Source organism: Felis catus, chromosome A2 (assembly GCF_018350175.1).
Source record: "Felis catus isolate Fca126 chromosome A2, F.catus_Fca126_mat1.0, whole genome shotgun sequence".
Taxonomy (NCBI): domain Eukaryota; kingdom Metazoa; phylum Chordata; class Mammalia; order Carnivora; family Felidae; genus Felis; species Felis catus.
Window position 1 is genome coordinate 214,981 of NC_058369.1, and position 14,845 is coordinate 229,825.

Genomic DNA, 14,845 nt, shown 5'->3' on the forward strand with positions numbered 1-14,845 from the left:
CCCAGCTGCTCGGGTGCCCCGAGACCGGCGGGAGACGCTCGACCCCATGGGTGGCAACAGCTTTATTTACACTATGGTACAGGGCGGGCGGCGGCGCGGCGTCAGCTGAAGAAGTAAGTGGAGTGCTTCACCTGCTTCAGGTCGAAGGCCCCTGTGGAGCAGAGGGCCCAGCGGAGACCTCGGGGCGGGGCCCTGGGCGACACCTCCCGCGCCCCCGCCCTCAGGGAACGCTCAGGGTGTCGGGCCCTACCTGTCTTAGGCACCGACTTCAGCGTGTCCTGGAGCTTGCCAGTCCGCATGCCCTTCAAGTGCTGTGGGGACCTGAGGCCGAGGGCAGGGTGGGCGTGAGGCCCAGTGGGGCAGGGAGGGGTGGTCCCGGCCGCACTGGGGGAAGGGGCGCTAAACCTGGAGCCAGAGCAGAATCGCTTCATCAGGAACCTGGACAGGTTGTGCAGGATGGGCTGGCTGTGCAGGCGGACAAACTGCTCCCGGCATACCTGGGGGCAGGGGGGTCGTCGGGAGGGAGAACAGGGGCCTGAGGGGCGGGGGCAGGGGAGGGCGGAGCTTCCCAGGTCCCGCCCCAACCCGGGAACTGACGGCTGGACTGAGGCTGCCGGTGCCTGGTGCTACGGGGCAAGGGCGTGGGGTCAAGGGGACCCGCTGCCCTCTGAGGGGGGGCCAGGTGTGGGCGCAGGGCGGGCAGCACCTGGTTCATGACCTCCACGTCAGCTGCGTGGGTCCAGAAGCAGTCGTGCACGGAGACAAAGGTCAGGCCTTTCCTGCGGTGGCAGTCGGGGTCTCCCGTGAGGGGGGCTGCCCCTCCAGGGCCACTCCCCCCTCTGCTCCTTCCCATCCTCACCTCAAGCCCCCCCACCCGCGGTGGGACCCGGCTCCCCACCGGTCAGCTCACCTGTTCATGGTCCCGCCTCACACCCTCTTCACACCTCCTGACCCCCCGTGTCCCAGCCACTGACTGTTTGCCAGTCTTGTTAATACCGGGAAACGGTTCTCCTCTTAGTAAGAAAACTCTGTCCCATGTCACTGCCCACACCCCCCCGCCATCCCCAGTTGCCGCAGCCGATACTGTCCCCCCACCCATCACTACAGGGCTCTGTCCCAGGGGTCCTGTGCCACCCGCAGGAGGCAGGCACAAATGGCAACCTGTCTCTGAACGCCGGCTCCTTCCTAACCCAACTATCCACACACCTGCCCTATGGCCATGCTTGGGTGCCTCTGCAGAGCTCAGAACAGAAACCCAGACGCTTCCCCCTACAAGGCCCACGAACCCGTCAGAACAGTGTGCTGCCGGCACTCCCTTGGATGGAACCACAGGCACTTCTCACTCGGAGCAGTGACACCTTCCCCACCGGCCCAGCCAGCTGCTTCCCCCTCACACACACCTCGCCGCCTCGGGGCCTTTGCGTGTGCTTACGTGTAGTCCTTTTCTGGGCACCGGGTCCCACGACCCATGTGACTAGGGTCCTCGCCTCCTGTAGGCCTCGGTCCTGGTCCCCTGACCCTGTCTGACCCGGCCTCACCGCCTGCCTTCCCCACTCTGTAGGTCCCCACTGTGTCCCCAACACCCAGAAGAGGGTGTGCACACAGATCGCTAACAGACACAGTCTGAGCACGCCCGGCCCACGAGGCAAGCTGCAGACGTGGGGCCCACCTGTAGCAGTGCAGGGCTGTGAGCATCATGTGTGAAGAGTCCAGAGAGTGGATGAAGTTGGGGGGGAAGCCATTCTTCTGCTTCAGTGTGTTGGGCCTCCTGGGGAGGGGGAGGACTCAGCCGCCTCTAGCCTGGTCTGACCCGGGGGCAGCCCCCAGCCCAGCACCCCCACCGGCACTCACTGGCTGGTATCCCCACTGTGGCTGAAGGTGAGGCTCTGGATCCCGCCGCTGATCTGCAGGAGCGGGGTGGGGAGGGTCAGGAGTCCCGCCCGGACAGGGACACGGGGCGGGGGTGGTGGGGGTGGGGCCGCACCTACCATGACCTTGGAGTCCCGGTGGTAGGGCTGGATGATGGGGATGCCCAGGGGCGTGACCCACTCCACAGCTGAGCCCGCGTGGGCAATGAGCCGGGCGCTCTCAGTCAGCCAGTGCTGTGGACACAGGGCACGGGCTCAGGGCAGGGCCCCGCTCGTCAGGGACAGCCCGGTGGGCCCGGGGAGGGGGCGAGGACACACCTGGATGGCCCGCGTGCCCGAGAACATCTCCTGGAGACTGTTGAACACCTGGCGCACCAGGTAGTGAGACGCCTCCCACACGAACTCCTGGAGGGGGTGCGGGGCAGCGGTCGGCGGGGGCACAGGGTGGGCGATCACCCACCCACCTCCCCCCAGGAAAACGACCTCACGGCACCCTCTGGGAACCCAGAAGCCCGGCCCCATCTTTCTTTCGGAGAGAGACACGGGAGCCCCTGAGGCTGGGGGGTCGGGGGGGGGCAAGCCCCACCCCCAGGACTGCTTGCTGTCCAGCAGCTGGCCGTTCAGGGCAGGGGGCGGGCCGGGGCCGGGGGAAACCTCGACACTGCCGCGGGGCCAAGCGCCCGCCAGGCTGCGCACCTGGGGGAAGTCGCTGAGCTCCCGCAGGCGCCTCTCGATCTGCAGGCGACCCCCGTAGCGGGTGACCCCGTACACCACAGTCATCACCGTCTGCTTCACCACCTTGCGGCTGATGAACCCCTCGAGCACCTGGGCGACCCGCACGCCCCGCTTGGCGTCCTGACTGCGGAACACCTCCACCTGCGCAGGCGTTCGGGGTCAGCGGGCGGGTGCGTAGACCTTCTGCCTCCCGCCCTGCCCGGCAGCCCCTTCTCTTCCCGAGGACCCCACGGTTCCCTCTTCTGACACCTCCCTGGGGAAGCCCACCCTGACTGCCTGCTCCCGTCACAGGTGACTGGGGCCACGCGACCTGCAAATCCAGGTGTCCCCAGGACGGAGACCCCACGCGGGCCCTGGGCACGAGCAGGCGGGGACCGCGGTGCCCACCTGCGCGGCCACTCCGCTGTACACGTCCTGCGGCACGTCCGAGGGCAGCAGGTTGACGGAGGCGGCCCCGATGCTGTCGCGGCCGAGAGCGGCATAGTGCTGCAGCCCGTTACAGGAGCCGTCCTGGGGCCGACAGGGGCGGGGGGGAGGGGCAACCCTGGGGATCGAGCCAGCACTCCGGGGCGCCCCAGTGTGCCGCCCGTACCACCGCCGTAGGAGGTCGCCCCGCAGGGCCAGCTGCTCCCACGGGGGCCGGCCTCCACGAGGGGGACACCAGTCAAACACAGCGGGATGTGCACTAGATGCCCACACTTCTACGGAACCTCGCACGCCTCCAGCCGCGCCCCGCTGAGCCAGGCACATCCCGAGACAGGGTCCCCGCCAGCTCACCTGGTGGACCGGGAAGTGAGAAATATAGGCAGCGGGGTTGGGAGCGCGCACGGCCCGAGCGATCTCCATGCAGCAGGCCAGGGCCTGCCAGGGCTCCTCCACCTCCATCCACCACTTGCGGCCCTGAGGGAGGGCAGCATGAGGCCGGGACAGAGCCCCCCGGAACAGCGGCGGGGGGGGGGGTGTGACGGGAGCGATGGGCAGGGAGGGACACCCGGGAACAGCCCCGAGCGAGCAGGAGCGGGACGGGGAAAGGTCTGGAAGAAGAGCTAACCCTGGAGGGAAGGGCCGCAGAGCCGCCGAGGAACCGGGGCCAAGGGAAACCCCGAAGGAGGACCGCCGCCAGGAGCGTGCCAAGGGAGGGGAGGGGGTAGCGGGTGCAGGGAACAGGTGGGGGAGGTGGGGGGAGGGGAAGACCCCGCTCCTACCGTCATGGGCCGGTCGGCAGAGTCCAGAATGTCCTCCATCACCTCGTCGGCGAAAACCAGGCGCGCCTGCAGCGGCTCCCGCTTCTTGAGCCCGGTCAGGTTGACCAGGTGGACCTTGAGCCAGTCGAGGCCGCGGGGGCCGAGCGGGCGGCCCTGGGCGAACTCCAGCAGGGCGCGCGCCAGGTCGCTGCCCAGGTGGTTGAAGTGGGGCGGGCAGGGGTAGGTGCGGCCGCGGAAGTCCATGTTGTGGGGCAGCCAGAAGACGCGGTGACGCAGGTGCTGCGCCAGCGAGAGGCGGTATAGCGCGTCCGACCGCAGGCTGTGCATCTCCCGGGCCACTTTGAGGCAGCGGGCCAGCTCCCGCCGCAGCTCGGCCTTCTGGGCAGGCGAGGCGTCCGGCGGCAGGCGGCCCTCGGGCGGCCGGGGCGCCTCGGAGGGCGGGGCCGGCACACCCAGGCGGGGGCAGCCCTTGGCGGCGAAGAGCTCCAGCACCAGGTCCAGCACGCGGCCGTTGACGCGCCAGGCGCAGTTGCCCAGCTGGGTGAGGGCGTCCAGGGCGCCGTGCAGCTCGGCGGGCGGGCAGCTGTCCAGCAGGCGCTGGTGCTGCGTGGTGCCCTCCACAGAGCGCACGAGCTTAGTGGGACTCAGCAGGAAGGCGCCCGTGTGCGGTGACGTCCAGGGCAGTGGCGGGCACAGCATGGGCACCTCGGCCGCCTCAAAGGTCAGCGTGTGCTCCGCTGCGGTCGCCAGCAGCTGCGTGAAGGCCGGGTGTGGCTTCAGGATCCCGATCTGGGGGCGAGGCGGGCAAAGACCGGCAGAGGCGTCGATCGCCCCGAAGGACGCACGGCGGGCAGAGGGCCCCCTCCAGCCCCGGGACCGGGCGTAGGACCCCAGCAGGATTTCCACAGGACCCGGCCACGGCCCCGGGGTCCCCACGGCACCCGGAGCCCCCCGCCTCGCGCAGGCCCCACCTGGCGGAAGCTGCGGAAGGAGTACACGTGGTAGAGCACCGGGATGAGCGAGCAGGAGCCCTGGGGGGCGGCCAGGCTGCCGGGCATTCGCACCACCTCCACCAGCATCTCCGCCAGACGCTTGCCCAGCTGCACCAGCACAGGCAAGGGCCAGGGCTGCTCATGGGGGGCCTCGGGCGCCCCCAGCGTCTCCCAGTACTGCCGCGGCAGGCAGGGCACCGCCACCTGGGGGCGGGGGAGTGGGTCAGGGGCTGGGGGTCTGAGCCCAGCCCTGCGCCCCCCCCACTGCCCCGGGCCTCACCTGGGTGTCCCAGGCCCCCCCCCCACGGGCCTCACCTGGGTGTCCGAGCCCCCCACGGGCCTCACCTGGGTGTCCCAGGCCCCCCCCCCACGGGCCTCACCTGGGTGTCTGAGCCCCCCACAGGCCTCACCTGGGTGTCCGAGCCCCGCCCCCCCACGGTCCTCACCTGGGTGTCTGAGCCCCCCCCCTTCACCTGGGTGTCCGAGGCCCCCCTCCCCCACGGGCCTCGCCTGGGTGTCCCAGCCCCGCCCCCCCACGGGCCTCGCCTGGGTGTCCGAGGCCAGCAGGTGCAGGTACTGGTAGTAGCGTTGCTGCAGCGCCTGCACCTGGCTGAGCTGCTTCTTCTGCACCGCGTGCCGGTTGAAGACGCGCAGGCCCAGCTGCTGCGCCAGGGAGAGGAGGGACTCTCCCTGCGGCGGCAGCACCTGCAGGGTCTGGGGGCGGCACAGTGAGGTGAGCAGAGCCCGGCCAGCGCCGCCACCCCCCCCACCCCCCCCAAGCCCGCCGACGCCCCACCTGCAGCAGCAGCCTGGCGAGCTCCCGCTCGGTGAGCAGACACAGGTACGGGAAGAGCGTGGGGCGGCCGGAGCGGGCGGCGCGGGCCTCACTGGCCTTCACGTCCCGCAGCCCCGCGCACAGCGCCTCCACCCACGCGGTGCGCAGCTGCTTCAGGGTCCTCCGCTGCGGGGGCGGGGCGGACACAGGAGTCACCGCCTCCGGAGGCGGGGGGAGTGGGGGGGGTGGGGAGACCCCGGAGGAGGGGTCCTCCCGAGCCACGTGGCCCACCGCGCACTCTCCTCGCGGCGGTGGGCGACCCACGGGCTGCCCCGGCCCCACCGCCCGCCCGACCCCAGGGGGCTGCGATTCAGCCGAGCTTCTCACCGCGTCCAGGACCTCCTTGGTGAGCAGCTGGGCCTTCTCCACCGACTGCACAGTGACGGTGGTGGCCATCTCCACACGCAGCTGCTGCTGGAAGAGGGTCTGCAGCTTCCACAGAGGCAGGTGCAGCTTGGGGTATGACACGGGGCCCTCCTGCGGGGTGGGGACAGTATGACACGGGGCCCTCCTGTGGGGGGGGACAGTATGACACGGGGCCTTCCCGTGTGTGTGGGGGGGGGCAAGCAGGAGGTCAGGCCCCCACAGGCTGGACTCTCCTACACACAAGGCCGACGAGAGGAGCTGTCCGGCCTGCACGTCCAGGACCCCCACCCGCAGAACCACATCTGCTTCTCCGAGTCCCTGGAAAATCATCCCTCCGAGAGGATGGAAGGAAGCAAGGTGCCAAAGAGCACGTGACAGCCACCCAGCATTTGCCCGGCCTCACTGGGTGGGGGTGGGAACTACCTGGGGAGACACAGCTCAGGTCTCTGGGCGGTGAGCTCGTGTTTAAACTGGAAACTGTGCAAATGTGTGACCCATCCAAAAAGAGAAATTGAAAACCGCAAAACCCAGCACGCTGAGAATCACACACAGGCCCACACAAAGCAGGTCTTCTAATGACCGCACAGCAGACAGAGCCCCGGCCACACTGCCCACCTGCTGCTTGAGGCCGGCCAAAGCTCGGGCTGTCTACACCCAGCTCTGGTATGACGCCTGTGCTCTGCCCGCCGCTGAGCCTCTGGGTGGGAACCCAACGGCGAGGCTGTGGCACCTTCCAGCTTTAATCTTTAGGGTCAGGGCCCCGGTGGGGACTGGGACTTGCCAAGTCTGGTTCATCTGGCCTCTGAAGAGCAGGGAGGGCATCCCTGGGACGAGGGTGGCTCCGAGAGAAATTAAAGGAGGGGCCGAGGAGACTCCACAAGGACAGGGTGGTTCCGGCTCATCCCCAACAGGGCACGCCCCCCCCCCCCCCGGCCCCGTGGGTGTCAGGGCCCTCTCACCTTGGCGTAGATCTCCCTGAGCAGGGGTGAGGTGTTGACCTGGGGCTCGGGCTGGGGCTGCAGAGGAGGGCTGAAGGTGGGCTGGGCCTTGTGCACTGCCTGCAGGAGCGCGGCCTGCTCCTCCTGGCATAGTGGCACGCTGGAGAAGAGGTCCTGCAGCCGCAGCCCATCCTGGGCCATCTGGTCCAGACACCTGTGGGGGCGCACGGTGCCTAAGGGATGGGCAGCCCCCAACACCCTGCAGGTCTCAGCGCCAGGCGGCCACGGGGGCCATCTGGGCGGCCCGGGCCCCAGCAAGGGCCCGATGCCCACCCACCTTTGGACGGTCCTGGCGTCCTGGTCCAGCCGTCCCATGCACTGGAGCGCAGCTGCGTAGGACAAGAGGTCTGGGGTGAGGCCGGCATCTTTCACCATGAAGAACACGTAAACCAACTCTCTGAAGGAGCCCTGGGGAGACCAAGTTGGGGTGAGGGTCCTGGGGTGGCCAGCCCGTCCCTTGAGACCTTGCTCTCCAGCCAGCAAATTAGGAAGAGGCTTGCCGGCCAAGCGCAGCGCAGGCGCTCGGTGACACCACGGCGGGACCGGGTGGGGGCTGGGTTCCCGACGGGAGAGGTGCTGATACCGTGGACATGAACATGCACTATTCCAGCCGCTACAAGAGGCTCTTCAGTGTTCTCTGCGTCCGTGTGCTGTCTTCCACCCGCCTGCTCCAGGGTTAGCCCACCTCTTCCCCATTTCCGCAAGTGCTAGTCCTGTCCCTGGTTTGAGTGCGGCCTCTCTCACACAGGCGCCGTGGCTGTCAACCTCCCTCCGACACCCCCCAGCTGGAGGCACGCCGCGTTCAGGCCTCCGTTCATTTCCAAGTACAGGAAACCTTGTTTGCGAGCATAAGTCGTTCCAGAAACATGTTTGTAATCCAAAGTACTTGTATGTCAAAGCGATTTCCCCATGAGAAATAATGGCAACACACAATCCAAACACATTCATGTAAAAATGATTACGATACTGTAAGATAATAGAAAATAATATAATTCACGGTGTAAAGAAAGACACATTAACCTGCACTTACCTTTGAGAACCTCCGTGGCTGGAGCGAGGGAGACGAGAGAGAGGAGGGTGACTGTGCAGGACAACTGTCACTATCACTAAGGGAATCGCTGCTATCTATCGGCTCAGTGCAATCTTCTTCTTTTCCTGAGGCTTTAACAGGGAACCTACCCGGTGATGCTTGCTTTGCCTCCTCTTGAGGGTTTCGCAAAAACGGGACATCGCGTTGTCGTTAAACAGACCCGTTGCTCACATTGCTACAGCCTTATTCGGGCGGTGCTTTGCTACACAGTTTTGCAGTTTCCCACACTTCACACATCTCCCTAATCTCGTTTGAAGTGAGGGATTCCTCCGCCTTTTCCTCCTCCTCTGCAGGCGAGGCACAGACGTAGACTTCCTACAAAATCTTGCAATTTCAGCCCCTGCATACCTCGTTCATAGTCTCCAATGATTTCCTTCGACTTCCACCAGAATCATCTCCTTCTTACCGCCTTTCTCCTCAACCTTTTTCTGCGTGGCGGTCACTGTATACGCTGCCGCTGATGCCGACTACAGCACATGATTAATAAACTTTTGTCATGTGCCATACTTAACGTAACTGGCAGCGAGGCAGCAGAGGACAAGGTCCCTATCTGCAGGCGGCCAGACCTAGAACGAAGCAAAGCGTTCCCGAGCTCGCTCTTGGATGGAAAAGCAAAGGGCTGTCCGCAGGTGCGTTGAGGGGACAAAAATACACGAGCGCCAACGTTCTGAAAACTCACTGAGTTCTGCCAACGAGACTGAGCATCCCAGCGTGGGCGATGATCACCCACCCCCGCAGAGAACCACTGGCTCAGCTGCGACCACATGACGCTCGGCGTCATGTTCTAGGTGAACTGCAAGACCTCGCTCGCTCACCAAGTGAGAATGTATCAGGAACGTCTGCCTGTCTCGCGGAACAGCTTCCTCGCGGTCCAGGTTCTGCTGTACGTGCTACGTCCTCTTGCAGCTGCTTCCCGGACCGCTGGAGGTCTGTGCCGCTGCAGACCCGCTGGAGAAAACAAGGCTCCTAGCACCCCCCACCCCCGCCCCCAGCTCCTGCTGCCTTCATCCAAGGCGTGCCGCCACGCCAGGGACCGCGGTGCCGGCAACCGGGTTTTCAGGCGCTTGTCTCAAGGACCTCGCCCAGGCCGCCCTACTGGCCGTCAGCGGCCACACGTAGCCACCACGTTTAAACCTTCAGCTCTGCAAATGCTCGGGGGTCACACGCAGCCGGAGCAGGTGAACGTGCCAACGGGGCAGGGACCCCCGCCGGACAGCGCTGGTCTACAGGAAGCGTGTCTAAACCCCACGTGCCGTCTCACCTTTACGCTTTACAGAGACACACGCGCGCACGCGGACTCGGTGGCCGAGGCTCTAAATCAGGCCCCTCTGCCTTACACGTGGGGACACCGAAGCTCAGAGAGAAGTGGGAGGTGTGGGCCACACGGTGAGCAAGCGGCCGCCACAGGACTCAGGCTGGGCTCTGGGTAACAGCCAAGCCCCATCCCGCATGCGCAGGCCGCCCGGAAACCATGACTTCCGGAGCCCAGGATGCCTGTGCAGTCCACGCACGACGCAGGAGGGGCCTGGGACGGGGTTGGCAATGCCCCCAAACCCCCACCTACCCGGGACCTCATAACACGGGCCCCTGAGGGATCTTTGCTAACGGAATGAGTTCAGATGAAGCCGCGTGAGGAGTGTGAGGACAGGGCAGATGCGGGACACCTGGAGACGCCTGGGGACACGGCCACAGGCCCAGGGCCACAGGGGCTCCGGGAGCTGGAAGAGGCAGGAAGGCAGTGGCCCCGCCCGCTTTGACCTGGGACTGGAAAAAAATAACTGTCACTTTAAGCCACCCAGGTTTTGGTCATCGCCGCAAATGCAGGAAGCTGGCGCCCGCGCCAATGGCAGAAATGTCCCGCCGTAACAGGGCCCTGTGACCTTGGGGGGAAGAAAACGACCTTCTTGCCTTCACTAACTCCCTGAAGCTAGTGCGTCCCAGTGACGAAGACGAACGTGACTGCCGCCTGTGGGGACCGGGCATCTCCACGCCAGGGGCCGACGCAGACGTAAAGCGATGGTGGCCCCTGGGCCTGCTGTCCTGTCCTCGCGTGAGGCCCGGCGGTGTCGGCCACAAGCCCACGCTCACAGCCGGCGCCTCGGTCCCCACGCGACGGTCTCTGCCTCGGGCCTGAGCACAGGGAGGGGGCTCGGAGCTGCGCCCCTGCGAGGCCACGTGAAGAACACTCTTGAACAAGCAGCCCGGGCCGCCGCCGCGGGGAAATTAAAAACACTTGGGAGAGACACGGGGCATGGCCAGCGCGGACCCCGCAGGGAACCCCACGGCCACGAACGAATGCCCGCATCGAGACGCCCTGAGCTAACCCCCCACCCGAGGAAGCCCCACCTAAAGCAGCGAAGTCGCTGTCCCGAGAAGGACCTGGAAACTCCCCCGGAGGCCAAAGCGCCCCTCACACCAGTCAGGCACAGAGGCCCCGGTCGAGGCGTCCAGAAGGAAAGGGACTGAAACGTTCAGCAGGACTCCCTCCTTCTCTTTTGGCTGTTTTGGGAAATGTCCGTTGAGGGCCACGTGGGACTTATGGTTGACAAGCCACGAGAACCATCGGGACGGTAACAAGCACAGGACTCGGCCTCCGGGGCTCAGAGCCCCGGGTTCGGACCAGGCGCTCCCGGGTGGGGCCCGGCGGACCCCGCAGACACCCCCCCCCCCCGGGGCCGCCGCTCACCTTGCGAGCCCAGCCGAGCATGACGGTGTTGTACGCGGCCAGCGTGAGCACCCGCCGCTGCCGCCACTTGCCGTGGCAGGTGACCAGCACGTGGTGGGCGAGGGGCAGGTGGCCCGAGAGCAGGCAGCACTCCAGGAAGGCCAGGAGCCTCTGCTGCTGGGTCTCCAGCCGCGCGGGGGCGCCCCCCGCCTCGTGGGCCCGCTCCGCCTCGCAGCTCAGCCTCCGCGGCGCCTCCCGCAGCAGCCGCGCCAGCTGCTCCTCCCAGGGGCTCCGGGGGGTCTCCTGCTCCCAGCGCAGCAGGCGCTCGGCCAGCGGGGCGCTCAGCAGCTGGGGCACCATCCGCAGCCTGTGCTCACAGGCCAGCTGCTGGACCCGCACCTGCAGCTTCGCCTGCAGCCGCTGCTTGCGCCTCTGCATCGCCCACTTCTCCTGGTCCAGCTTCTGCGCCCAGTGGCCGCCGAGCCCCGGGGCGGTGCCCTCGCCCCCCTTCTGGGCCTTCCTGCGTGGCTGGAAGCCGCCCGCTTCTGGGAGTCGGGCCGGGCGGGGCCTCCTCTCGGTCACCTCCGACACACGCGCGGCCTGCAGCTGCCGCACCCGGGCCTCGAGCACTGTGGGGGCGAAGGGCGAGGGCGTCAGGGGGACCCCCGTGCGAGCAACAACCTCTTCAGACCTGCGGTTTTGGGGGGTGGCTGGCTTCGCCAACTCTCGGGGCCTTGGTTCTTTTTTTTTTTTTTAAAACGATTATTTATTTTTGAGAGAGAGCATGAACGGGGGAGGGGCAGAGAGAGAGGGAGACACAGAATCGGAAGCAGGCTCCAGGCTCCGAGCTGTCAGCACGGAGCCCGATGTGGACTCGAACCCGTGAACCACAAGATGATGACCTTAGCCCAAGTTGGATGCTTAACCGACTGAGCCCCCCAGGCACCCCTCGAGGTCTCAGTACTATGTATGTCCCCCAATTTTCAGGCGCATACACCCTACCCACTCATTCAGCACCTCTGCGACAGCCTGACTCCACTTCCCCAAACCTGCCCCTCCGTGTCATCGTCACTGGCTGTCACTGTCACTGACGGCGTGGTCCTTGCAGGCCCTCAGCCAAAAAACCCTTAAGATCGTCCAAGCCTCCACACCCAGCCTGTCAGCACACCCTCAGAGGTGTGGCGCTGCCTCAAAGTCCATCCGGGTGCCCCAGGGGTCCTGCCCTCGCCTCCCCCCACTCCCCCCAGGCTGCGGCCACAATGGCCTCAGGGCCTCTGCACACTCTACTCCTGATCGCTATGATCGGTATGACCGGAGTTTCCTGCAGAGTCAGGTGCCATGGCTAGCCCTGCGTCACAACGGCTTCACAGATCACGGGAGTCCCCAACAGATCAACACGTAACCTTCTTCAGTGTCCCTCTGTTTAAGATGCCTTATTTCGCATACGTTGTTCATTCACTAACGTTGAGCCCGCAGCCAACAGCACCGCAACTGTAAGCAAACACCTATTTCTGGGCGGCTGGATGGCTCAGTCGGTTAAGCCACTGACGCTTGATGTCGGCTCAGCTCATGAGCTCACAGTGTGTGAGTTCGAGCCCTGTGCTGGGTTCTACACTGTTGGTGTGGAGCCTAGCTGGGATTCTGTGTCTCCCTCTCTCTCTCTCTCTCAAATCAATTAAGTAAACATTAAAAAAATAAAAACGAAAATGTGTATTTTCTCCAAAAGGCACATCACAGCCTTCTCGAACTTAGGCCGGTAGAAAACACCTTGGCCCTATGCTTGGGGACCACGTTAAGCAGCAAAATCAGCAACAGACAGCCCCCAAAATGCAGAAACGTGGCACTACACATACCTTGAGAAGGACACTTGTTTACAATATGTGCTAAAACAAGAGGCCAGTGTGTCACCTGCTTCAACCCCAGCTGGGGACGGGGACATCGGGCAGCTCCAGTATTTGCTGCTCTGCACGTGTCCACAAGGGACTGGGATTTGGGGGTTACGGGTGGAGTTTAGTTCTTAGGTAACTGTGCAAATACTACTGAGGACCAACGGCACCCACGCAGTCCAGCCTCACCCGCCGGCCTCGGTCCAACAGAGACTTGCTGGAGTAAACTGAAGAGGCAGGGAGGCCTTGGCCCCTGTAGGAGCCGACACGTGGGGCGTGCATGTGGGGTACCCGTGTCTGTCGAGGAGGTGAGGCCGACATGACGTGGCTGTGCGCACAGCTTTTCTCCCCGCGGTGGCAACGGTGCCTTTGGATGACAAGGCAGGCAAAGGCCACATGGACCTGTGACTGGGGGGGGGGGGGGGGGGGGGTATTAGCTTATCCTATGCTAGAGGACAGAGTTGGCGGGTTTTTAGGCTGGAGAGTGATGTAATGTGATTCAGACTTCCAGAACCTTCCTCCATTGAACACAGGATACTCGGGCTTTAAGACAATTAGGTAGTGAGTAAGAAACGAAAGAAGGTTGCTGTTGAGGACGACGGTACTCTACTTCTCTATGTTCAGAATTTCCTGAAACAAACTTTTCCTTCTTAGACACACTGGAGACACGGGGCGGGGGGGGGGAAGCAGGAAGCAGTGGCCATGGTCTGGGGGGCTCCAGTGAGGGAACACACATGCCCCCACCTCCCTGTGGCGGTGCCGGGACTGGGCCGGCCGTCCTACGCTGTGAAGACGGCAGGACCCCAACTGGACCCCTCGGGCGCCCGAGCCCAGACAGCCGAGCCAGGGCACGTGTGTCAGTTCAGGATTCGAATCCTGACTCTGCAGGAGCAGTTCGTGCAGCCTTGGGCCAGCCTCTCCAGCTACCACGTTGGGGCTCACCAGGAGAGTAGGAGCGCCTGCGGGGTTCGGGGAAGGGGAAACAACAGCCCTCGTGTACAGCACAAGCTTCCTGTCACCATCCGCATGAGGACACTGAGGGCAGGGGAACCATTCAGTTACCCTGCTTTGCAGAATGCAGCCCTTCTCGTGGTGTCACTGTGAGGAAACGGGGAGGTAACCCCCCAGCAGAGTGCCCGTGGCTGGGAGGGGCGGGGGGACAGAGAGGAGGGGCTTCAGGCTCCAAGCCTTCAAGCCTTGGGGGGGTCTGGGCTCACCCTCCAGCAGCTCCGCGTGGCCCCAGTCCTTCCGGCGGTCTTGCTCACAAGGGCTGGCGGACAAGCTCCTTCTGCGGCCCCAGACACCACTGAGGGCCCCTGTGGGCGAAAGAGAGAGGCTGAGGGAGGCAGAAGGAGGCCCGCGGCCTGGGGGGCTGGGAGGGCCTCGTGTGGACAGAAATCGCAGGATCCTGGGGCAAAAGAGCTCCAAATTCATTGCAAACCGTCAGTGGTCATGGGCCTCACGTTGGAAAGAACCCAAGAGGTCAAAGGTGAAGGGGACCTTACAGAAAAGAAATTTGGGCGTGGGATCAACATAAAGGGTTCCTCCAACTAAAGGTGCTGTGAGAGTTCAAAGGTCAAGGGCCCTAAGTCGCAAAGAAGGGGTCAGGGGACTCCTGACCAAGAGTCAAGCGTCAAAGTGCTGTGCCGATCCCCATCGGGGGAGTGGCCTAAGGGCGAGTGAAAGCGGGGTCCAGTCAATGGGTTCCACAGAACCACACTGGGCAAGGAGCAAAGGTGGGGGGTAGCTGGATCCCGGGGACCTAAAAGCCGAAGGTCACGGCCGTGGGGAGAGGAGGCAGTGGCAGCGGCCATGGCGTCACCCTCGGGTCTCCCCCGCGTTACCTTCCTCGGCCAGGGGGCCGGGGGGGCCCGCAGGCCACAGGGCCCTCCGGAGACCGGACGCGCCGCGGCCCCAGCGAAACGCCGACATTCCGCACGCCGACCGCCGCGCCGCCCGCGCTGGTCGCACCGCCCACACCGCGCCTGCGCCGCCTGCGCCTGCCGGGAGTTGTAGTTCCACCGCCTACGGCGGCTGTGAAGGGACCTCGCGGCGAGAGGAGGCAGCCGGAACCACGATTCCCAGGGAGCAGCGGGGCCCGGGAGTCTCCGACGCATGCGCCGATAAAGCCCTCTAATTGGCTCTTCCTCCTGCCAGGGAGGGGCGGGACAGAGCCGTTGCTTGGGTAACCCGGGGTGACTCTAA

At 65.1% G+C, this 14,845-nt stretch overlaps 1 protein-coding gene and 1 long non-coding RNA gene across 6 annotated transcripts; one reads left to right on the forward strand and one right to left on the reverse strand.

The window, feature by feature from the left end:
• Window positions 1-47: 47 nt before the first annotated feature.
• POLRMT (RNA polymerase mitochondrial) lies at window positions 48-14,637 on the reverse strand. 5 transcript variants are annotated; one of them, XM_023242468.2, is made up of 21 exons: window positions 14,485-14,637; window positions 13,858-13,956; window positions 10,776-11,383; window positions 7,277-7,407; window positions 6,961-7,153; window positions 5,963-6,112; window positions 5,597-5,761; window positions 5,347-5,514; window positions 4,780-5,004; window positions 3,809-4,597; window positions 3,381-3,503; window positions 2,991-3,113; window positions 2,565-2,744; window positions 2,187-2,273; window positions 1,989-2,102; window positions 1,852-1,904; window positions 1,670-1,768; window positions 707-779; window positions 406-497; window positions 251-321; window positions 48-151 (listed from the first exon to the last, which is right to left on the reverse strand). In XM_023242468.2, the coding sequence occupies exons 1-21, from the start codon at window positions 14,570-14,572 to the stop codon at window positions 102-104; spliced, it is 3,681 nt and encodes a 1,226-aa protein (XP_023098236.2). In that variant the 5' UTR covers window positions 14,573-14,637; the 3' UTR covers window positions 48-101. The 5 variants fall into 5 exon arrangements, with proteins under 5 accessions (XP_023098236.2, XP_023098239.2, XP_023098230.2 ...); XM_023242471.2 differs by lacking the exon at window positions 406-497; XM_023242462.2 differs by having other exon boundaries at window positions 251-497.
• On the forward strand, window positions 5,967-6,527 carry LOC123381446. Its single transcript, XR_006588434.1, has 2 exons — window positions 5,967-6,094; window positions 6,246-6,527. It is a non-coding gene; the product is annotated as an uncharacterized LOC123381446 (long non-coding RNA).
• Window positions 14,638-14,845: the final 208 nt, after the last annotated feature.

Coding starts and splice junctions, on each gene's coding strand:
- POLRMT (XM_023242462.2), bottom strand. CDS start 14,572: ATGTCGGCGTTTCGCTGGGGCCGCGGCGCGTCCGGTCTCCGGAGGGCC. Junction 6,113..6,960: donor TCAGGGAGATCTACGCCAAG/GTGAGAGGGCCC, acceptor CCCACCCCGCAG/GAGGGCCCCGTGTCATACCC. Junction 1,905..1,988: donor ACCGGGACTCCAAGGTCATG/GTAGGTGCGGCC, acceptor CCGCTCCTGCAG/ATCAGCGGCGGGATCCAGAG.